The 24,043-nt window shown below is 40.9% G+C and overlaps 1 protein-coding gene across 13 annotated transcripts; it reads right to left on the minus strand.

The window, feature by feature from the left end:
- Positions 1-351: 351 nt before the first annotated feature.
- On the minus strand, positions 352-21,016 carry LUC7L3 (LUC7 like 3 pre-mRNA splicing factor). 13 transcript variants are annotated; one of them, XR_014561487.1, is made up of 14 exons: positions 20,885-21,016; positions 16,059-16,125; positions 14,328-14,367; positions 13,986-14,130; positions 12,594-12,671; positions 12,411-12,515; positions 11,094-11,255; positions 9,418-9,695; positions 8,421-8,581; positions 2,523-2,663; positions 2,309-2,417; positions 1,839-1,994; positions 1,429-1,529; positions 352-851 (listed from the first exon to the last, which is right to left on the minus strand). XR_014561487.1 is itself a non-coding variant. In XM_083728015.1 (12 exons), exons 1-12 carry the CDS (start codon positions 20,981-20,983, stop codon positions 1,484-1,486), a joined length of 1,431 nt encoding a protein of 476 aa, XP_083584141.1. In that variant the 5' UTR covers positions 20,984-21,016; the 3' UTR covers positions 352-1,483. The 13 variants fall into 13 exon arrangements, 6 of the variants coding, with proteins under 6 accessions (XP_083584141.1, XP_083584140.1, XP_083584136.1 ...); XR_014561485.1 differs by lacking the exon at positions 1,839-1,994; XR_014561486.1 differs by lacking the exon at positions 1,429-1,529.
- Positions 21,017-24,043: the final 3,027 nt, after the last annotated feature.

The following is a 24,043-nucleotide window of genomic DNA, read 5'->3' on the forward strand; positions in this document are numbered from 1 at the left end:
TACAGTACATAAAATGAGTGGAGTATCGGATTATATGGTCTTCTGTTCCTATTCTCGCTTTTAACTTGATACTTTACTTCTCTCAAATATTATGCAGGTTTGACTTTGACTTTGCCAACACATACAAATATTTTTATACTTAACTATATATCTTAGCGCATATCCAAGAAAGAACACAATCACATGAAAATTGCAGTGTCTTTACCTTTATTTACACTTTTTAAAAGGCTATGGAAACTACTGGGACAGTAATTGGTTATGTAAATTTTGATAAGAGAAATACCCCAACCTCTCATTTTGATCTGGGGTGGGGGCATGGGGATAGACAAGAATGAACTTGAACACATTTGATTTATTTGGAAAGAAGTCTATTTAATATTAAACACTCAATGACAATCAAATGTGTAACAGAAAGTCATAGATATTGTATTTCCATTAGGGTATATCAAGAAGCCAGGTATAGCTTTGTTGTAAAAATGGGGTTTATTTTAGTTGGAGTCACACAAAATACTAAACATTTATCCTTGTGTTTCAAAGTTCAAGAATGAAAACTTGCAATTAAAACACTGAGCAAGCCATGTGTTCAGGTTATGTTGGTTTATCACCTTAAAAGTCTTATAGGAAAAAAATGATAACAGGACTTAAAATTCTCAGTAGCATGTTTGCTTATTAACTTCTCTCTGCATTTTGAGAGGTCACAACAGTCCTGAATTAATTTTTATTTTAAAAAATCTAACTGAACTTTAATTTTTTTTTTCTATGCCACTACAGCTTTCTTTCACCTCATTTTAAAGCAGATCTTCGTATTAAGCAGTCTTCAGGCTTCTTCGCAGACTTGTCACGTGGTTGTCCTATAATGCAAAATGTTGGGAAAAGAGAGTCAGATAGCGGGAACAGAGATTACTTTCATTTGCCATTCCTAAACAGCGTCTGCTTGCTGCCCGCTTAACTCCTCAAAATCATCTCATAAAAATCACACCTAACACCCCTGTGTATTGGACAGTTAAGGACAAACATGACGTCACAATTCACCAACCACTGTTGTTGGGAAGCCATGTATTCCAACAGGGCTTGCACAGAGGTCAAATGCAAGTACCACTGAAACGAATGGAAGGGTGTGCAACATTAGTGCTCAGAGGATTGCACTGTATGGCTTAAATCCTATGCACATTTACTTGGAAGTAAGCCCCAATGAACACAGTGGAACCTACTTCTGAATAAGCATGCATAGGCCTGCACTGTAATTGGTTAGGGGTTCTTAGAAGATAAGCTGAAACTATATTTAACTATGTTGCAAGGAAATCAATCAATCAGCTGGTTTTATGACCCTGAGAAATCACAGGTCAAGACGGGGCAATTATTTATGTATAAGATTAGCTTCATTTAACTAACAATGTGGTTATATACATTCTTGCCATTTATATATACCTATTGGGTGTTTCTGACATTGGCCTTTATTTTCATTTGCCTCCCAAGTCTGGTATCAGCCAGTATATGCTGCTGTGTGCCATGGCTGCCTGGCAATTCTCCTACGCAGTAGGAAATTATAAACACATACCTCTTAAAGACTTGAAATGCATTGAATGTTACAAGGCGATTATTATGTAGTATTTATTGCATTTAATAAAGATATCTAATTCTGGGCAGCACTGCATCCCTACACACAGTTGAAAGAAAATTCCAATCAAGTTAATATCAGGTTAACAGTTTCACAATATATGCACAAAGATTCCTTTTCACTTTTTGTAAATAAAACACACAACAGTAAGCTTAAAGATTACAGGCAACAGCATTCAAACATGGATGTGGGTAGAGAAAGGAGTACCTGGCATGAGTACCTGCTTAGTTTGACTGAATCCTTGATTTTTAATTTGGCTTTTCATGGGCCGCTCACAACACCAACGCTGTGTGAGGTATGGTAGTCAGCTGCAATTATTCATAAACCCTACACTTCCATCAATCCAATGCTACTGGCTCTCGAGTTACAGAACAAACTGCATTAGAATGCAAGGCAAAGCAAAAAAACTAGAAACATCCTTGACAAAGAAATACTAGCAGTTTATATAAAAACAAAATAGTCCAACATGTGCCTCTAATATTAAGTATTAAAGCAAATGTTTCTGATGCACCAACACAATATGGACTTAATTACAAAATCAGTTCAAATTGTTAAAAAAGATAATAAATCCCCTAAAAATAAAAAATAGGATAATTAACTTCTAAGGGACTAGATTACAAATATGTTCCCAAGAGGCACACTAATGGGGGTATGAGTCTGCTACAAAATAGCCGATACAAAACAATGTACCTCAAAAGATTTTGCAGGACTACACTGTGTTTTCCTTCAGAAGTTGCTTTAGCACCTCTTCTTACTTGTTGACTTAGCTCCATCTTCATCTGTACATACTTACGCTGCACTGTTAAACAGTAACAAAAAGCCCTAATCAAAGTTTGAAATAATGCACTTACCTCTGTCTGATCTGAGGTCATATCAGATCAGTTTTAATTGGACTGAGTGTCACCTTCAGATTTAATGTCTTCACTGGTCCCATTGACCTCATTCTTAGCATCGCCATCCTTGGAGTCCATGCTTGTGTCTTCACTCTGTTTTTCCCGACTACTGGACTTCACACTACTTTTTTTATCATCAGATCCCCTCTTTTCTGCCATGAAAGAAGACATTGACCATGGACTTCACAGTAAAGACACACAAGGTATCACGCTTTTCAGGGGTGAAGTATATGCCGAGACATCAGCAATTGGCTGTAAAATTGCAAACTAGAGATCACAGTTACCAGAAAGAAAAAGAACTGAGTTGCTGAGTTCAGAGGGAAAGGATAGCACAGAGGGGGAGGGCAGAACTGCTTAAGATTACAATGCAAAAGCCACTGACCTGTTTGCTAGTTCTGGTCAAAACCCACAAGCCATGTACATGCTACCTAACTGAAAACTACCTGATGTAAAGGCTAGCGTAAAATGTGTCTAAAACTACAGATTCATCATAGTATATGACTTTTAATCACTTAATTTAGCTCAAGACCATGTACAAATTTGGGGAAGGACCGTAGCTCAGTGGTAGGGCATCTATCTCCCTTTCATGCACAAAGTCCCAGCTTCAGCCTCTGGCATATCCAAATAAGGCTGGGAAAGAGCCACTGCTGGTCAGAAAATACTGAGCAAGACGGACTGTTGGTCTGACTCCTGTTGGCAGCATCCTCTGACCTCTGATGCCAACACCTAATCTGCTGTCCAGGGCGGAGAGCCTGCTGGATCAGGCCAATGACCCATCTAGTCCAGCATCCTGTTCTCACAGTGGCCAAACAGCTGCCTGTAGGAAACGAGCAAGCAGGATTTGAGTACAAGAGCACTCTTACCTATTGTGGTTTCCCGCAACTGGTATTCAGAACATGTTTGAATTCTTGACCTCTCAGACAGCATATGCACAGAACAGTTTGGAGCAATTTAATTTCTACAGGATTACGTATTGATCTTAGGTAACAAACCTTAACGTATAGGGTTAGATCCAGGCCTTACTTCATTTGTGGGGATACTGCAGCTGACAGAGGAAGGAGTGGTTTTAATTGTTTCTCCTCAATGCAACACCCTGCGCCACCTCTAACTCTGTTCTGGAGGGTTGGAACATCTTCTGGAAGAACATGGGAGGTGGGGCTGGGGGCTGCAGAGAGGTGAATTGGCAAACGTTACCTCTCCTCCCACTCGGCTGACAATATGGATGGAAGCAGTTTCTTTCATCTGGGAAAGGCAAAGCCTGGATCCAAACCACAGAGCTGATTTTGATTTGGCTATTTGAATCAACTATGCATATTACTGCCTGAAGTTTTAAGGACATTTAAATTCTGTACTGTTTTTTTAGATCTGCATGCTTATCTTTTTGATAACCCATTTCCCCCAAACCTTTTTCTCCATGGCTTTAAGAACTATACTCAAATGGTAGTGCCTGCTCTTCCCTCACTCTTTTTCCAGAGCCCATTCCCACCTCCTTTACCTTCATTTGCCTGCTATGCCCCATCACCTCACCAGGATTGGGGATTGTCTCCCTACTTGCCAACCACTGCCAAGAAGAGAGAAAGTAATCTGTGTAAGTGCATTATCAGGCTGAGGTAGCGCTATAAGAGAATCTGACAATGGATTCGCTGCCAATAAAATCAGTGAAGCCAGAATAATGAGTTTACCTGGAAAAAATAAAAATTTAAGACAGCCATGTGTCCTTCTCTTATATTCAATGCATAGCCCTTTACGGTGGGCAGTTTCCATATCAGACATGGTTACCAGGTTTTTGTCCCATTAAAGCACTTATTTATATATAACATGCATATAGTGTAAGACGTGTATGCTGTACACTGAAATCACTTGGGTATTTCTCTCATCAGCATGATGAACCAAAATTCTTTTTTAAGCATCCAGATAAAGTATATTAGATGTTTTGAATGGCTGTATTTAATGCAAGAGCAAAGAATAAAGAACAGGGAACACACAGAAGAGACTGTCAAAGCTGTATGGGTGAAGTTTCTGGAAAGGCATACTTATGGCCTATTGCAAGAGCAAAAGATTATTTTGAAGTTAGTTTCAATTCCTTTTATCAAGAAAACTTAGAACAGCTTGATTATGCAGATAACAGCCAAAAAAGGGGAGGGGGGAGGAACTACAAAGGAACCACTGCCTAAGGAAAAACACTCAATATTTGAAGCTGAGAGAAAACCAGTCAGCAAAGTCCATTTAACTTTGGAACTCTTAGAGGTGTCTGTTCCACGTAATAATTGCCTGGATAGGTCGCACTAACTGACCTTTTTGAAAGTCTTCAATTTTTGCTTTATTAGGTATCGTCGATTCACATGTAGATCCACTGAGGAACAGCAGTCTTGTTGCCCCGCAGAGGACTAGCTGTCAGTCCAATAAGCTTATCTTCTGTCCTATGTAGATACGATAGAGCTCAACAGCCCTTTAAATGGGCAAAATATGTAGATTCTCCGGAAGGTGTTTTATTGCTTTGAGTTTGGACAGATGGGGGAAAGAGGCATTTTTCTTGGCAACTGTTAAACAGTTATTGACCTATTGGCCTGTGAATTAAAATAGGAAGCTATACTATGAAAACTTTTTTTGTCTACTCTACGCTAAAGTAGTTTTATCTTTGATTTGGTAAGTAGAGCTCAAGGAATAATTCTATTTGTTGAAAGATTTGTTACCCACCCCCATAGCATATCTGCAAGGAGTATAATACTTCTACCTATTTCTTGAAAATTGCTTTTATGATCATAAAAAGGGAAATAAAATGGGCACACACAGTACAAATGCTGCAGTGCCATCTGTTCAAATACTGACTAGCTGTGCTTAAGTAAGAGAAACTTAACTGTTTCAATGGATAGGGTCAGAAAGCGGGGTGGGGGGTGGAGTGTTTCACTGTCAAGTTAATAGAACTGAAATTTTATTTTGTATTTGTTCAGTTTCTCTCAGATCTGGGGGGTTTTCTCACTATGAAGCTCCAATTTACTGCAAGGCAACGAGCAAGATTTGCTGAAAATTCCAGTTCCTCGATACCATACCAGTTGAGAATATCTATACACCTATCTTCACTGAGGATTTCTTCAGAAAGGTCCTATGTGTAATTAACTGAATAAACTTAAAGCATGCTTTCCATAAGTGCAACAGAATAGAATATAGAACATGTAAGGAGGACAGACATTAATACAGCTGCTTAACAATGACTAACAATTTTTTTTACCAATGCTCAAGTGACATGGAAGGAAGTCAAATTCCAAGTGTAACCACAATCACAACACCAAAACAATTGTAGGAAAGAAAGTGGAAAAATAGCAAGAATAGTATTTAAACACACCCTCAGCTGGCGTGTGCAGTGTAGTTGAGTCACACCACTTTTTAGTGTTACAGGGTGACTGGGAAAGGGGAAATGAGCTGTATATTCTGCAAACTAGGAGGTTATGACTTCTGGGCAGATACCTTCCCGTGTTACTGGTATAGATAAATGTTATTTAGCATTGCATACCATTAAATTGTGAAGTGTTCTACTAAGCTACAAACCGTATACCCAAACTCAGTTTCTTGAAAATCCAGACAAAAGGCATTGAATAGAAGAGAATGAAGCAGTCCAAGATTGTTTAAATGGAGGACCCCCTGGAGATAATAAAATCACTATTTATGCAAGATGTACATTGTTATTTCGAGTCACTGTTGTCTTCTCTAGAACCAATGAATGCCATAATAGACTCTGCAGCCTATTCTGATGCCCCATTTTAGAACAGTACCTACACACAGCTGAGTGCATCAGGCTTGCCTCACTGGGTCAGAACCATATATTTGTACCATTCCCATTACTCTGCTTTTATTAATCACAGTCCTGGGAACTTTGGTAATACTTCCTTGAGCAGGAATTCATTCAACTTTGCATTAATAAAAAGAAATACACTACCAACATACCAAAATGAAGATTATTTCTAGAGGCGAATAACAGGCAGTCATATCTAATTCATGACCATCATTCTATACATACAAAAGATGCATAAAGCAGTAAAAAAAACTCCAAGCTTCTATCCAGTAAGGAGACCTTAAAGGGATTTATGAAATACTATCCAAAATTGAGGGAGTGAAGCTTGAAGAGGCTGGCTGGCTGATGACCATTTTTAAAGGCTTCCTTTCATTGTGGGGACCACAAAGCATTATGCAGAACACTAAACATTCATATTGCTCACCACTAAGGCGGCAATCCTACACACCTACCTGGGAGTAAGCTCAGTTTAACTTTGGGGCTTACTTCCCAGTAGACAGGCATATGATTGCAGTGTAAGAGACCCACATGCTGAGAAGGAAGATTCCAGTGTATCAAATAAAATAATTTAGGGTGGAGCATGTATACTAACAACTCCAGGTGAAACAGGCCATTTCCCAAATTACTTTGATAATGGGAGGTTAACAGACATATCTATTATCAATAGAAGACTACACTGAAAGTTGTTCCAGAGGCCAGAAATTTACCGAACATTTTTTAGACAAGAGGTGTACCTCTGACCTTCGAGGTTTTGCAAGTATCCCATTACATGGCTATGTATGTGCGTGTCATTTAAAAATGGGAATTGAAGCTAACATGGATTCTTAATTTGAGAAATCGGGCTTTCATGTAACCAACAATGGAATGATTCACAATGAGCTTCAGACTTGTGTGCTCGCCTCTCCTGTGTGGTCAAGAGGAACAGTTCAGAAGCTTTTGCTTACTGTGGCTGATGTGTCACCTGGAGTGATATACTGTGGTTTCTGAAGCTGGCTTGTTGAAACCAAGCAACCACAATTTCATATTCAAACAACATGGCAAACTCTGGTTAACTAAAAGCAGAAGCTTATGAATTCTTTATCTCAGCTTTGTAGGAAGAGAGCATATGAGCCCAAAATTTGCTAAAGTCAATCATGTTGCACTAAAACATGATTACCATTACATGCTAATACGGACAGTGTATCTGCAAGAAATCAGCCAGTGCAGTATCCACCACAATAAGGAAAACTACTACACTCATTAGCACTGATTTTTAAAAATATATACTTAATACCTGAGAAATAAATAACAAGCCAAGAACAGACTTTAGTTAGGCTCTCTCATATTCCTAAAGTGTTGGAAATGCAGACGAGGATGAATAATAAGCCACAGAGGCTGAAGAAAAAGTGTTCACCAAAGGGAAGCAACTGTAACTGTACGTAAGAACATGGAACAGTAGTGACATACCATCTTTATGCACCATGTCTTCAGGAACAATCTAAATATCACACCAATTTACTGTTAGTATTGTTGAGTCTGCAAAATGGAGGGGTGGGCAGAAGGCAGATCAGGATTGATTGGTAAATGTCTGGGTTATTTACAGATCAGGATTTCTGACTCCTGGTTGTTTTACAACCACCACCAAAAACATGGTTCTGAATATACTGTTGAATTTTGTGTGTGTGTGGCAGGGCAATTAGCTCTGTTTATTTCTGGTACTCAAAACAAATAGCTGGTCTCAGAATGCTTAAATTCTCATTTTATTTATTGCACAGCGTGAACCAGGCTTTGGTTGGTGGATCTCAAGAGTTCTAGCAAAAAACAAGTAGATCTGCAAGCCTACTGCTTCCCCACCCCTGGTAACACACACCTAACGACAGTAACAGAAGACTCAACTGAACTTAAGTTCACAGATGTAGAAAAACTGAGGTAGTATGCAGCCAAGAGACACTCATCTACCTGGAATCTAAGAGTTTTATATATAATATGCTACAGTACTGGAAGGGAGAAGGAAAGGTGCATCAAGTATTTAAAAGTTTGTATTTAAGAGTTCAGAAGGAATCTATGGGGGCAGCAATCACTGGAAGATCATGGCACAGCTCTGCAGAAAAACTATTCTTCACCAGTCATATGAACTGACCTTTTTCCTTAGATTTCCTGTCTTGTTCTCGCTCTCTGCTTTTGCTTCTGTGCTTGTAAGATTTCCGATCCCGACTCTTTGACCGCCTTTTGTCCCTGCTACGTGATCTATGTTTTCTGTCTGACCTATCATGGCTTCTGCTTCTGCGTCGATCTCGACTCCTAAAAATGTAAGAATGGGTGGAATTCAACCTGGTGCTAATGTGAACATTCCACCAATGAAAGGATTTCTCTTTGCACAATGGGACATTCTCCCCCCCCCATGTCCCTAGATATATTCCAGGGGTTCCCTCAACTCTGGAGCAGATTTGGGGATGGTGTGGGGAACGGACAAGGTGGGGGGGCAGTGTCTCATTGCACAAGCAGAAGTCATTCTGCTCATGCAGTCATTTAGTTGACTATCCCCAATAATAGTTAAAGCACTTCCCTAAATTTATCACAAGTAAACTTAACATAAAAACTTGACACGTCCACATATGGCCCGGCAAAATTGGGGGGAGGCACATTCACAGTTAAACGAAGCTTTGATATAAACGAAGCTTTGATATAAGCTTTGCTGCAAAGTGCTTAGTGTAAAACTGCCTTGAGAAATGTAAGCCAAACTTTGTTCAAAACTGGTTAAACCCTATTTATGCCAAGTTTTCAGATACAGTAGTACCTCGAGTTACATACCAGAAATATTTCTAACCCAGAAATATTACCTCGGGTTAAGAATTTTGCTTCAGGATGAGAACAGAAATCATGCAGTGGCGGCGCAGCAGCAGCAGGAGGCCCTATTAGCTAAAGTGGTGCTTCAGGTTAAGAACAGACCTCCAGAACGAATTAAGTTCTTAGCCTGGGGTACCACTGTACTTGTGAGGAATTTTAAGTACTGAAAACCTCAAACAGTTTCTCAGGAATACAAAGTCTACACCTTTAGATGTTCTCTTGACTCATCAACCATTTCAATTTATTCAATTAACTTCAAAGAAATCTAATGCCCCTTCCCAGACAGGTACCTGCTTCGTCTTCTGTCCTTGCTTCTTGATCTTTTATGGTCCCTTGACCGACTACCCCTCCTGTCAGAAGTTCTGCTTGAATGTCTGCTTCGTGAACGACTCCTCTTTCGTCTCTCTCTATCACGAGCCCTCTCTTTTTCTTTTTCTTCTTCTTCACGCCGTCGCTTTCTTTCCCTTTCTTCCCTTTCACGTTCCCTCTCTCGCTCTTCACGTTCTAGTTTCTCTTTTTTTAACCGATCATCACGCTCAGGCTCTTCAGTTCTCTTTCTTAATTTTTCCTTAAAAAGGAAAGTATTACAGAAAGGTTACTGGAATCATAGAATTGTTGAATTTTAAGGCACCATGAAGATCATCTAGTCCAACTCCCCTGCAATGCAGGAACCTTTTGCCCAATGTGGGGCTCAAACCCAAAACCAACTGGAAGATTTCATGCTTCTTAAGAAAGGGCAATACTCACTACCATGACATGAATTTGAAACACTCTTTAACAGTCTATTTCAGATAAAATTTAAAGCATCTCCATTATCTGGTAACATTAATGATAACGTATATACAAATAGAATCATAGAACTGTAGAGTTGAAAGGAACCCCAAGGATCATCTAGTCCAACCCCCTACAATACATCCATGACAGATGGCAATCCACCACAGAGCAATAGGCTGTATCTCTGCACACAGAACATTTTGGAAAAACCCTGTTAAATGCAAAAACAAAACTGTACTGAACACCTTGTCCTCAAATGTGCCTTGATTTGGAAGATTAGAATCTAAGCTAACTACAGTTGGATGCATTATATGTATACATTTATGTGTACGTATAGTGCTTAAAACTCCACAGAATAGGCCAGCAACCAAGTAAAACCATTTCAGACACCACTTGTTAATTGTTGGTTAAAATCTGGATGCATTTATCATAATATGTACCTAAATTATGCATAGAAGTGCCATGAACATATAACATTTTGTATGGGACAGTTCTAAGACTGTCAATGCTTTTTACTGAAACTCGTGGAATAATACCAACTTCTGTCAGTCTTAGCTCAGTAAACAGATCCGAAACTGCAAACACCTATATCAATCCAGTTATTTTTTATCTTATTACTTTCTCATCCTATGCTGGTGGCTATTTTGATATATTGTTTAACTTTTGGTTTCTCCATTCCCCATAAATAATAATTGACACTGGCCCACTTTGCACATAATATCAAGCCAAACCAGAACTAAACATGAGCAAGCATGTTTATTCTGTGATAAATCATAGTTTACTCATGAACCCAGGTTTGTGATTTGCCTGGAAGAAAATGAACCATGAGTCCTGGTAGTTCTGAGCAGACCAGAACCAACTGCCATTTTTGCTGTAAGTACCTGCATACTTGCTTGCTCACGCCTAACCACGGTTTGGCTTAGGGATATCTTTGAATCAGGTCAGTATGTACTTTAACCTTTGTGTAACATGGATGAAAATAAAAATAAGTCAATACTTTTATCTGTTGGTAGTATTCAAGAATATAAGCTGAGAAGTTCACCTACTTGGTATCACAAGGTTCTGAGTATTTCAGTTCATAATGGCACATTCTAAAATCATTTTTATAGTGGCATCACCACATACACAGGCTATATGTTGACAGTATTGCCAAGCGCATACAGATCTATATATACATGCAGATTGAACATACTTTTAGTTCTTCCACTGTAGCTTTAATTTTTGCGTAACCCATATGCTGTTTTCCCATCAAGTGATCATCTACCCTGGATTGTGCATCTCCTACGATTAAAAATGCTCCACAGACTTCACAAACTTCCATCTGCTTTTCCTGAGCTGCAAAGCTCTCAATTGTCTGGAAACAGAAGATACTTGTTAAAACAGTTAGTTACATTAACACTTTATTTATTATTTACCTAGCAACAATACAACTTATTTTTCAAATTCTTAACCTACCCCTTGGCATGCAAGCAGCTAACCAATTGCTATAAAAATACACACAATTTCATGCCCAAAGCAGATCACAAGATTGGTCTAACTGCATTATAATTCAAGTGCAGGTGCATCTTTAAAACAGACCTTCATGCAATTCTATCTGCAAAGCAACTGACAAGCATATTATTCCAGCTGCACACAATATAGCATTTAACAACCCCTCTAAACCCAAGGCTGCCATCTGATAATAAGAAACAAGTCATAATCTTCCATGGTGTTAAAATTCTACTGGGTTCATTTCAATTCCAAAGGCTTATTGAAGTTCTAAGATGGTCTCTATCCCTTAATAGGTCAAGAACAGGGATGTGGCCAAGATCTCCCTCTTTTAAAAGTGTTTTCTGCATTCCTGTGTATCTGAGAGGATATGTGAGGGACACATTCTAGCAACATTATTTCTTCTAAACATTATGTTTATTCTAAACATAAAGCGTTGTACCCTACCTTCTTGAACAAATGAAAGGGGGGGGAGGAAGAAGTGAAAACTGCCCCCCTCCCTGTTCTGCTACTTCTGAAAGCCTCTGCTGGATCAAAGAGCTTTGCACCAGAGAAACGATGCCACTAGAAACAATCCTCCAATTTTTCTGGCCCATAAACTGATTTGTCTTTTATGCAGGCTATTACAGTCATACCTTGGGTTACAGACACTTCAGGTTGCATGTTTCCGGGATACGGACGCGGCGAAACCCGGAAGTACTGGAACGGCTTACTTCCAGGTTTCGGCGCTTTGCGCATGCGCAGAAGCACCAAATCGCAGGTGCAGCGCTGTGGGTTGCGAACATGCATCCCGCACAGATCACGTTTGCAACCCAAGCATCCACTATAATCTCATATACGCATGGTTAAAGCTCAATGACTAATAAAGTATACAAATATTTTGGTGGCAATCAAAGAAACTATTTATTCAACAAGTTGGAAGAATACAAGCTGGAAAAATAAGGCTTTTGTGAGGTCAAGTTTATTTGACTGTATTCTGTTGGGGCTTCCAGACTTAGAGAAAAACAGGACTCTTACTTACTGAAGTTGTAGATCTTAGCAACTCTCTTTCCTCTTTTAACTGTTCAACAAGTTTCATCATGCCTTGAGCCTCTTCCACCTTTCCTTCAGAACCTAGTTCTTCAATCTAATAGAGAGAGAACAAAGTTAGTATAATGTCTTGATCCAACTTTATAAACATTTCTGTATGACTCAAGACAATTACCTGTTGTAGAAGTACATCAATCTTGTCAGTTAATACTTGAATCTTCTCTTCATTTTTACCAGTAGGTCCTGCTGCTTGCTAAATATTAAAATAAAAGTGACAACAGACACCTAAAAGTTACAAGTGCAACAAAACACTGTTCTGCTTTGTCATGTCCACAGCACAACTCATATCGAAGAGTAAGTTGTAAGAAGAAAAAATTCCACAATAAGTTCATCTACATCAGAAGTGGAGAACCTTTTGTGCTCCATGGGCCAGATCCTTATCAAGAGTGGTCTTACAGGCCAAATATGACAGGTGAGTGACCCTGTCTACCTGTCAAAATCCCTTGCTAGAGCAACGTTAAGAGGGATGAAACTGCTTCAGATAACAGTTTGCCAAACTGCTCTCTGAAGCCCCTCCCTGCCATTAAAGTTTGCTCCTAAAAGGTTAAAAGGGCAGGGCCAGCTGTAAGGGGAATCCCACTTAGTGTTGGAAATGGGTGCACCAGAGATTCCTATTGAGTCTGAACTCAGAAGGATTGCTCCCCCTTTGCAGCAGCTGATGTGAAGAGCGTGATCCTACTTAGCATTGTGCAGTGCTTTGAAGGCTCCTGAAAACCAGCTGGTTGTCAGAGACTTGGGGAGGTGCACAAGGCAGCTATGGGCAAGCCCCACAGTTAATAGGATGACATCAGATATAGGGCAGGTAGACATGGCTTGCCCCAAAAATCTGCAAGGCCAAAGGGGAAGGCCTGAAATGCAAATCTGATCCATGGACTGGAGGTTGTCCACCTCTGTTGTACATGGTCTCTGTGCAGTCCCAAATATGGGTTCTGCACTTGCAGGGTCCCTTTCTGGAAATTCTGAAAGCTAAGCTTTCACCCTCCACACTGTGGCTTCCACCTACCACTCAGTTATCTCTTAACCACCAGAGCAACAGTACACATTTAGAAACTCGATTCTGATGACTTCAAAAGTTAGCTTCAAACAGCACATATATTCGTTTCATCCAAGTGTGGCTTCTGTTGTATCCTGCTATTCTTGTGTTTGTTCAGTTTTAAGGAACTTATAAAGCAGTAAGTGAACCGTATATACATTGAGAAACACAGTTAAGACCGGTAATTCAAACATGCTATAACTCCTGGTCAAGTATGTGTATCTATTCTACTTTAAAGAACACTTATAAGAAAATACAAAGGGTGGTATCCAACATCACATAAATGGGCATCCACATGTGCAATGAGACTGCTCCTCTTCCCCTCCCCTCTGCAGGCTCCCACACTAGAGTAGATTTGGGGCACATTATAGAAGTGCAAGGGAGAGAGGAAAATATGTTCTGTAAACAGTTCTGCAAAAGGATATCACCCAAAAGACCATATATGTTTAACGTGCCCTCTGCTTTTGTACTTACACCTGAAGCCTGTTGAGTCTGAGACAATGCTAAACGTGCATGACCTCTTCGAATTCGGCGTTCCACCTCTGCAAGCAAGCTCTGTAAATACCGAAGGAAGTCTCTTTCATAGCCTACTTTCATGAATCGAGAACTCTTCTCATACCTGACAATGTTAAAAAAAAAATGATTACATTAAACTTCAGATAAAGGTCATATTACCATATTACCTAACAACGAAAGACTATACGCTATCCACCTCGTGAAATTTTAACTGAGGATTTTTTAAAACCTCATTTAAATGCTTGTGTTATTGCTTAATTATATTAGCTTCTTATTAATTATAACTACTAACACACTCACTGTTTTCTGAGGTTTTCATCATGAATTTTCTCACAAGGACCTAGAAATAAAAGCAATAATGATGATACATCCAAATGACTTTCTGATAACACTATGCCAACAAAGACCTGGATAAAGTTCAACAGTTTTTAACCAAACTAATGTAAAGATTAAAACTGGGGTGCCTTTCCACAACAGTACTAACAGTTCTAAATGACTTTCTAGCATATTGCCATTAGGCTGGCATAGTACCAGAATGACTGTAACCTGATCAATATTCCACCGACACACCAGAGCAGGGCTAAGGTTAAAAATCAAGAGTCATTTGCTCAGAGACAAAATGGGGTGAGGTAGGGTACAGATTTGCAAGCCTAAGGAAAGTGAAGCAATATATTTCTATGAAGATTCAAGTGTACTTGGCTACATATTTGTTTTTTCAAAGTTTGAATGGAATCGGTGACAGCACAAGAACAAGCGCATCACACCCCTGCAACATTTACTGAGCTAATAAAGAGTGGTTATGAACCTCTGGAATACAGAAGCCCACGACTGTCGAGGCAAAGAGTTCCAGAAAAAGAATGTACTGAAGAGATCTTACCTATCAATTTAGAATGCTACAACAATTCCAAACCTTGTTGGTGACACATCTTTAAAATACACACCCATGAATATCTGTGATATTGTCCTGGTACAATTTTGGTACGATCCACATTAAAAATCAGAACGCTAGTGGAAGTTTTAGGAACACTGCCGTTGGATCTGAAATGTGAACTAGAGCATGACAGCACTAAAGCTGACAGTATATAGTTAGCTATGGAGTAAAGCCATAAATGATGGAAAGATAGGGAAACTATTGCTAAAGGGTTTTTGCAAGAACCTGGAAGTTTGCATTTTGATTCTTTGACAGAAGCCATATACAGGCGTCCGTCCACTTAAGCGCAATTGACTCACACACAGCTGTGTATACAGGTGCCGCCAGAAAATAGACAGATACTATAGATTCAAACTGGGAAATGGCAGTAGAGCTAGGGAGTCCTCAGAGCTCTTAAGAAGCTGCTACTGCTTTTCCATGCATCCTTCAGCTAGCCCCCGAGCTTTGACTCTAGTTGAAGAGAGTTGTGTGGATAGAACTGGAGAGCAGGAAAAAACGAGTTTTTATAGGCTTTTTAGAGTGGGCTCCCCACTTACACGATTTTCGCTTATGCACATGGGGGCCCTAGAATGTAACCCAATCTGCTATGAATAGGAATATGAGGCAGAACATTTTCCAGTAATTGAAAATGTTCCCCTCCTCCCCAGTGCTTCATTTTTCTTTTGAAAATTTTCTGTTTTATAAGCTCATTAGAAACAATGAACAGATCCCAACTGCAATGAATGTAGAGAACATTAGGTAAGCTTTGCAGTTTTCTTTTGCTCTATTTACTAATTTCAAATAAAATAAAGATACCAATTGCATCACTCTCTAGAGCACCAGAAAATGTTCTAAGGCAAATTACCCTAAACAGCATATGAATTTCTTTTGGAAAACTTTCTAAAACATTTTTTTCTGGAAATTTCACATTAATGGCTCTGAACTTATGCAAATCTAAGATTTTTAGTCATCTTAATGAGATGATTTTGTGACGTGTGTGTGTGTGTCCATCCATCCATCCATATAGGAGGTAAACAAAGAAAATATTTATTCACAACAGCTTCTATCCATGACCTTGACATTTGCTATAATATAAGGAAAAAAATATCAAAGGCACTTACCTAAGTCAGAACGGGTATTTGTGAATAATTCAGCTGGACAAAACCCACAAAGGTAATATTTACAAACCTGATTGAGAAGAAGAAACTTAAGTTACTTTCCTTACACATCAAATTTAGACAGACACAAAGCTGTAAGAGAATTAAGTAATTTGCTCTTGTTCCAGTTCCAATTCTCTCTCTCTCTCTCTCTCTCTCTCTCTCTCTCTCTCTCTCTCACTGTTCAAGAATTTCAGTCAAAAGCTGTTGATGACTATGCTCTGCCTCCAAAGTCAGAAGCAGCGATGCTACTGAATACCAGTTGCTGGAATTGTCTACACCCAAACACAAGATGCTATATTTTGGGGTTCTGGTGTCATAAAAATGAAAGAAACTAGCAACTTGATCTCAGTTCTTCTCATTTAAACCATGTATGGAAGCACCTGAGGCTGCAATCCTACAGTAACGTAGCTCAGGGGCAGAACATCTTCTTTGCATAGAAGTTCCAGGTTCAATCCCCAGCCCTTCTAGGTGAGGCTGAATTCAGTTTTGAAATCAGGGACAGTCACTGCAAGTCAGTGTAGGCAATGGTCTGACTCAGTATAAGGCAGCTTCCTATGTTCTCAGTAGACAGCAATGCAATCCTAACTCCTAAACGCACCATCTGAGAGAAATTAGGATGTGGAATATTACCCTATCCTGGACTTAAACTGAGCAAATGACTCATCTTGGCATAAAATAAGCCAGTGGAAGTTATGTTGGCATAACGGGCAAAAAGAGTGTATGTCAGGGACAAGGAGAGGGATCAACAGATTTACACTGCATATTAAATCCTTTCATTCACTGGTTCCGCCTCCACAGCATGCTACCAAAATATAGGTGCAACTAAAATTCATCACACAGGAGAGAATGGAAAGGCAGAAAATGAATGTCTACACTGTCCTCCAACCTTGCCCCACCTCCAGCCTAGATCTGATAGGCTGCAGCTTACCGTATTTTTCGCTCTATAACACACACGTAGTTTTTAGAGGAGGAAAATCCGTAGGCATGCCACCCATAGGCATTCCCTCCATAACACGCACAGACATTTCCCCTTACTTTTTAGGAGGAAAAAAGTGAGTGTTATGGTGCAAAAAATATGGTAACTATGCTGGTGTATCTGTCTGGCTAGGTTTGCTCTGCTCACACCAGTGAACTTAGTGAGACTTACTGCAGAGTAGACAGGTAATGGATTGCTCTGTAAGTGAGCAGGAAATAACACTTTTTCAATATATTGTTAAAGAAACATATATACTATATACTATGTGAGCCACTATTTGACTTCTGGGGGGGGGGGAATCAAGGAACACTTTTTTGTGCCATCTTTAAACAGCTTTTATAAACAGGGGCCAGTGAAACAATGTCTGCAGATGACAGATTGCCCATGTGTAGTGCCGATATTTGAGGAAGCTATTGGTACATTTCTCTGGAAATTTCCTAAACACTAGGTTCTAGCACGTGGAAATCAGAAACGTTTTCCCAACTGCACAGAGGTTATTCAATTTATATATTGGTTATATCAGTGAGTTGCTTTTCTCAAAGAGTGACCCTTAGCAACTTACATTAAAACCAATTAAGAACATCCAACAACAATCTAAAAATACAGTGGTGCCTCGCAAGACAAAATTAATCCGTTCCACGAGTCTCTTTGTCTTGCGGTTTTTTCGTCTTGCAAAGCACGGCTATTAGCGGCTTAGCGGCTATTAACGGCTTTAAGAAAAAGGAAACAAACTCGCAAGAACTTGCAAGACGTTTCGTCTTGCAAAGCAAGCCCATAGGGAAATTCGTCTTGCGGAATGACTCAAAAAACGGAAAACTCTTTCGTCTTGCGCGTTTTTTGTCTTGCCACTGTACAGCTAAACAGATACAACGGATGATGAGTTACTGATCCCACCCCACTAAAAGAGGCCACAATGCCACCTTTCAAATTAAGGAAACAGAGGCAAGGTAAAGAGAAAAGTATTTGCCTGGAGCCTAAAAATAAGATAAAAATGGTGCCAGGCGTGCATCTCGGGGAAGAGCATACTACACCCTCCAAATATCCTGTGGAGGGGGGCACACAACGAAGGGTCTCATATGATGACTGAGGGCTTCAGGGGAGCAGTGGTTCTTGAGGTACTGTGGTCCTCAACTACATATGGCTTTAGAGGTCAAAACCAGCACTCTGAATTGAGTCCAGAAACTGATAGCCAGTGCAGTCATGCCAAAATCAGTTATATGTTCAGACAGTTCTATCCCAGTCAACAATCTGGCCTCTAAATTCTGCACCAGTTGCAGAACCATCTTCAATGTACAGACAACAACAATTTTGCATGTGTTTGATTGGTGTGTAATCGCCGACATGCACACTGTGGCCCTGAAAGGGGGCTGAACGGGGTGGGCTTACAGTACACATGTTCTGCCGACATGGGGAGTTTCCTGTATAACACATTGCAGTAGTCCAACTTAGATCATCAGAGCTTAGACATCAGAAGTTAGGTTGTTCCTGTCCAAAAGGTGATGCAGCTGAGCCATTGCTCAAAGCCATCAAGGCCACTTGAGCCTCAAGTGATAGTAATGGATCCACCCTCAAGTTAGGTACTTGCTCCTTCAGAAGGAGTGTGACTTCAACACATTTTAGGTAGCCTGCCCAGAGTTTCCTAAGGCAATGCCATAACAGAGGAGCAAAATGCTTATTGACATTATGAAATCAACAGCTCTTTATGTGTAGAGATAGCAAAAACTGTGTTGGCTGTTAAGGGGGGAAATGTACTCTTTCAATGTAAATGAACGTTCACTGCTGTCAGGAGTTAAGAAGCAAAGCCTCTGGAGAAACTCAATGGTCACAAATCCCTAATTCCTGCAAAGTCTGCAGGAATTGTCTGGCATTCTTTACAAATGCAAAATTTGCATTTTAGCAGTGTTGCTTCTGATTCTAAGATGTGATGGTGGCCAACAGTGGGATTGCTTGGTTTTGGCTTGTGTAATCACAGCACTGTTTGTGGATAAGGTAGACCTGGCTACAACCACAAATGGTTTAGCTACATTCAGGCTGGGCAATTAGAGTTTGTGGAGCTGCCTTTGAACAACAGTCTGAAAACTGCAGCTGGTACAAAATGCAGCACTTTGATTTCTGAGTGGGGAAGATGTGGGAATCACATTACCTCTTCCTGTACATCACTAGGTGCCAGTCATTTCCCAGATACAACTACCATTACCATTATATTGTGTGCAACCAGGATACCCAAAGGGCCAGTTCCTCTCCTAAAATACAGTCAGTTACTAAGTCAAGTGCTGAGACTCTTGCCCATGTGTGGCCCTCATTTGAAGCACAGTTGGTGGAATAAAAAGGAGGAGAATGATTGATAAGAACAAGGAAACAACAAGAACTGGACAGAACTGGGGGAACATTTGAGATATTCAGGTTTGACAAGCTTATGGATACAAAATTGGAGTTTTTACTCCTGGATATAAAAACCTGGATAGAAGAAATGGGCCCTTATTTGATAGACTCCTTCTACGATTGGACATCCGTAATTAAAGACTGGCAAAGAACCGGAGGGACATAGTGTAATGTGGGAACTCCAGGAAGATATTAGAAGTGGAGGGATAGGTGAAACGCAAAGGGGAAAGAGGGGAGGGAAAATTGGAATCCAAAGGCTGTAAAATTATTATTTATATTTATCTTATTTTCATCTGTACTATGTTCGAAAGGGGGAAACCCGTGGAAGGGTATAGATCGATCTTAGGGGATGAGAATTTGGATAAATTGGGTTATTGACGAAGAGTGTAATTTGGGGATAAGAATTTGTTGAATTTAATTGCTTATTTGGAAGATTTGGAACACAAGAGGGGGTAGGGAGGGGAAGTCCTAGTTATTGGCAATAGATTGGATTTAATTTGTTTTGATTTGTTCTAATTTGGAAAACCTTAATAAAAATTATTATAAAAAAAAAAATGAAGCACAGTTGGTGGGAACAGGTGGCAGCACCTTTGACTGCAGCACTCAGACATTAGAACATCCTGCCCCAGGTGTTGCATATCTCCAACCCCTCGCACAATACTTTAAATAAATTTGTGTTTTTGCAGACCTTTGGCCAGATCAATGCTCGAGTGCATTTCGGTCCCCCTCATGTTTTAGTTTTCAGCTGTGCCTGTATTTTGCAGCCTTATTCACTTCGCCAGATAGTAGTACTGCAATGCTTTCCGGTTGTTAACACTCTCTCGTAGGCAGCTGTGCTTCGTATTAGAAGGCGGTGGAACAAGCAATCTTAAAAGCATCACACCTTAAAAAAGAGTTGAAACTACAGGATCGGTAGGCCCTTTATTAGAGCAGCGGGTCCCTCGCCCACTCCAAAGGCCTCAAATCTCCCTCTCCGTGCGCCCCCCCCCCAAAGGCAGGCGCCCCAGATCCAGAGGTTTAGCTCTTGTTCGCTTCAACCACAAATCCTCAGCGTGAACATAACGGGGGTACAACCTTTCCTTGTTTGTCCTTCAACCCCCAAGGCCGCGAAACGAAACCCCGTTTTCCTCCCGCAAAGCCTTTTCGAGGCTCCCTGCCCATCGCGCCCGCTACCCGCTGCGCAGGGCCTTAAGGTGCCCTCACCTCTTTGCCTGCAAGCTATTCTAGCAGTTAATAGCGGAGCGGCTCCTCCTCCTCCTCCTCCCCATTTTAGGACCTCCGCCAGGTAAACCTGTTCCTCGCCCTGCTAACTGGCCCATCTTCTCTCCCCTCCACTTTACCTCCGCCCCCCAAAGCGCGCGCAAAAGGGCCTTGACCAAACGAGGGCCGGCGATAGAGGAGGAGGAGGCCGCGTCTCGGCCATACTCACGCTATCGTGGTCCCACCGCACGTTGCTGCGCTTTTCATCCGGGGCCAGGTTCCTGTCCCGGCCCATAAGCTCGTCCAGAAGCTGGGCGGCCGAAATCATGATGCCCCGCTCGTCAAGTCCGGCCTCTCCGCCGCGGCCTCCAGCGCTTGCTTTCCTTCCCGCCGCCGCCTCCGCCCGCCCCCCCTCCTTCAATAACACCCAAACCGCGCCGCTGACGAGAGTGACAGAGACAAAATGGCGGCACCCTCAAGCCCAGGGCGTCCCCCACAATGCACCGCGCAGATCTCGCGCAACCGCCCAGGGTCTTGTGCCCCAGGCCTAGTGCTCGCCTGCGCGCGGGTCTCGCCTGGGGCGCGGGAGAGGGAGTCGTGGGAGGTGCACCTGCGCAGCCTTCTTTTCCTCTTGGATTGCGAAGGCGCAAGCTGACAGTTACTCCTGACTAGAGCAGCCCGTTATAAAAAAGGGTGTCCTCCGCCTTCAAGACCGAGCAGCGTTCAGTTTTGCACAGAGCATCCCCTCTTTTTGATAGAAATGCCCATGATTTTGCAACCTCTTCATAGAATTCGCGAAATAAATTTTTGAAATGACTTGATCTGCTCTTCTATATATAACACTGCTGTATTTTAAGTCTCTTTTTTTTGTAAGCCACTTGAGTTTTCGTTTCTGAAAGAAAATAAAAAAGTGACAAATAGAGGAGATAGCTTAGTGGGTGGAACAGGAGAATCTTAATCTAGGTCAGGGGTCAGCAAACTTTTTCAGCAGGGGGCCAGTCCACTGTCCCTCAGACCTTGTGGGGGGCCGGACTATTATTATTTTTTTGAAAAAAATGAATGAATTCCTATGCCCCACAAATAACCCAGAGATGCATTTTAAATAAAAGCACACATTCTACTCATGTAAAAACATGCTGATTCCCAGGCCATCCGTGGGCTGGATTTAGAAGGTGATTGGGCCGGATCCGGCCCCTGGGCCTTAGCTTGCCTACCCATGATCTAGGTCATGGGTTTGAGCAAAAGATGACTTTTGTGGTCCCTTCCACCTATACAAACTATAAAATCGAAATCCCGTTACCCAAGCCTCTCAGAGCCTCAATACACAAACAATGGTTCTATTCAGCTTCGTTTTAAATAATCCTCTGGTCCCACATTTGCTTAACAAACCTTCAAAAATAGTCCTGCACCTGTTACTATTAGAACCCCAATGGGAAAGGCAGTGCGTAGGTGTTACCCCACAGCTCAATAATACAAAAGAATTAAATACTTCTTTGACAAGGAGTACTTAAAAAAAATAGTCTCATGCTGTGAGACAGAATCATAATACAATCACTTTATAAAACATGGCCAGTTTTTGTTTCTAAAACATCTGACACCTGAGGCTGAGTACATGAGACTCAGACTGCAATCCTAAACACTAGTCCTGAGCATAATGGGATATACTTCTGAGTTAAGTCGGAATTTCCCCAAAAAGAGAACTATCATCAGGCAAGTACTGTCTTGACTTTGTGAAGGAGATACAGAAGGGAAGTCATGTTTGGCTCCTTGTTTATGTGACTTGCCAACCTTTTGTTCTCTAAGGGCTTCTCTGCCTATCATATCTACGTACCTGTGAAAAAAACACACAGATTTTTTTCATGGAGAATCCCACCCATTCCAAGTAAATTTCTTAGTATTCCCAGGGTTCGAAGCGTTTTATTTTAGTCGTAAAATGTCTGTTAGGTCTGGGCAAGTGTTTGCTTCTGGATTAATCAATGTGAACTTTTATTATGCAATCACAGTACAGTGTTCAATGCAAAAACAGTATCATTAAAACAAAAGCAGAACACAAAATCTTAACCATTAATTATCCTGCAAAACAATGGTACGTATTTGTTTTACTGCTAGAAGGAACCTGGCACTAAAGTTTTGTTTATATTATTTATTTCCCCATATTTTATTAATATATTTATGCCCCGCCTTTCTTTTTTAAAAAGACTACTAGGCACCTTAAACAATAATGAATCATTAAAAAAACACAACCAAAATAGGGAAAGTGCACCTCAGGCAGAACCTCCCCCCCACAAACTGTCAAAACAGTGAATCGGTCCTACTGCACTAAAATACGTTAAGTAATGGGACAGGCCAGTAGTGGTGGACTTGGGTGGTTTTCCCTTAGGAGAGCATTCCATGACTATAACGCCCCAACTGAGAAACTGCTGCCCTGTGTGTCTGGCCATCATAATTCAGACAGCAAGCACTCTCCTGTTCCATTTTAAGAAGCAATCTGCAACATGGACTCTAAGAAACCTTAATTATATTACAAAATGTGCACACTGTAATAAAACTGGGGACAGCATTGGCAGATTACTAGGGAGACATAAATTTACCAAGTCCAATATTTCAAAAGGGCTGCTCTACATTATATTTAGCTGTTTTAGATTTACCGCTGTAGCCTGCTCTGCATCCGTTTAGAACTGCTACAATTTTTTTTCTGGGCTCCAGCATCATCTCTCGACACCTCATACCTTTTTTAAGCCGAGCTTCCTGTTTTGCAAGGAACTGGCTCACGGTTTTAATACGTTTGGATCAGTAGTGTTAACAGATTTGTTCGCAGCGTACATCGCGCTAGGAATCTGGCGCCGGGGAAGGGAGGGAAACTGACGATCCTTTTCAGTGGAAGCACAAGCAAAAAAATGCAGAGAGATCTGGAGTTGGGATAGGTTGTGATATAAAGTAGTGATGGCGAGAAAGATTGCTTATATTTTAAATAGCAACCCGTATGAGCAAATGGGGGGGGGGGGGGAATGAAAGTGTTCTGCAAGATTGCAGGAGCGCGTGAATGTTCGCGTGCCGGACTGTTGGTAGGAACTAAATATCTAGGTCACTGTTGTCTCACTTAATAGAGTCCCCCTGCGAGAAGGAGGAAGCCGTATCCGCTCTAGACTATGCAATTAGGGAAAAATGGCCTTCAGAAATGTGAAACTGTTTGATTTATGAGCCATAGGTAGGAAACAGCTGCATGTGAGTTTAAGATGAAAAAGGACTAAGGCGTGAGACTTTTCTTTCAGGACGGATCGGATTCTTCCTGCCTCTGATGGACTAGTTTTATAAGATGATCCGTCGTTCGCAGTAGGCGGCTCCATTCGACAATCCCAAAGTTTTACTGCAAAGATAATTTTGTAAC

The sequence above is a fragment of the Podarcis gaigeae genome (genome assembly GCF_964106915.1).
Source record: "Podarcis gaigeae genome assembly, chromosome: 2".
In the NCBI taxonomy this organism is placed as follows: domain Eukaryota; kingdom Metazoa; phylum Chordata; class Lepidosauria; order Squamata; family Lacertidae; genus Podarcis; species Podarcis gaigeae.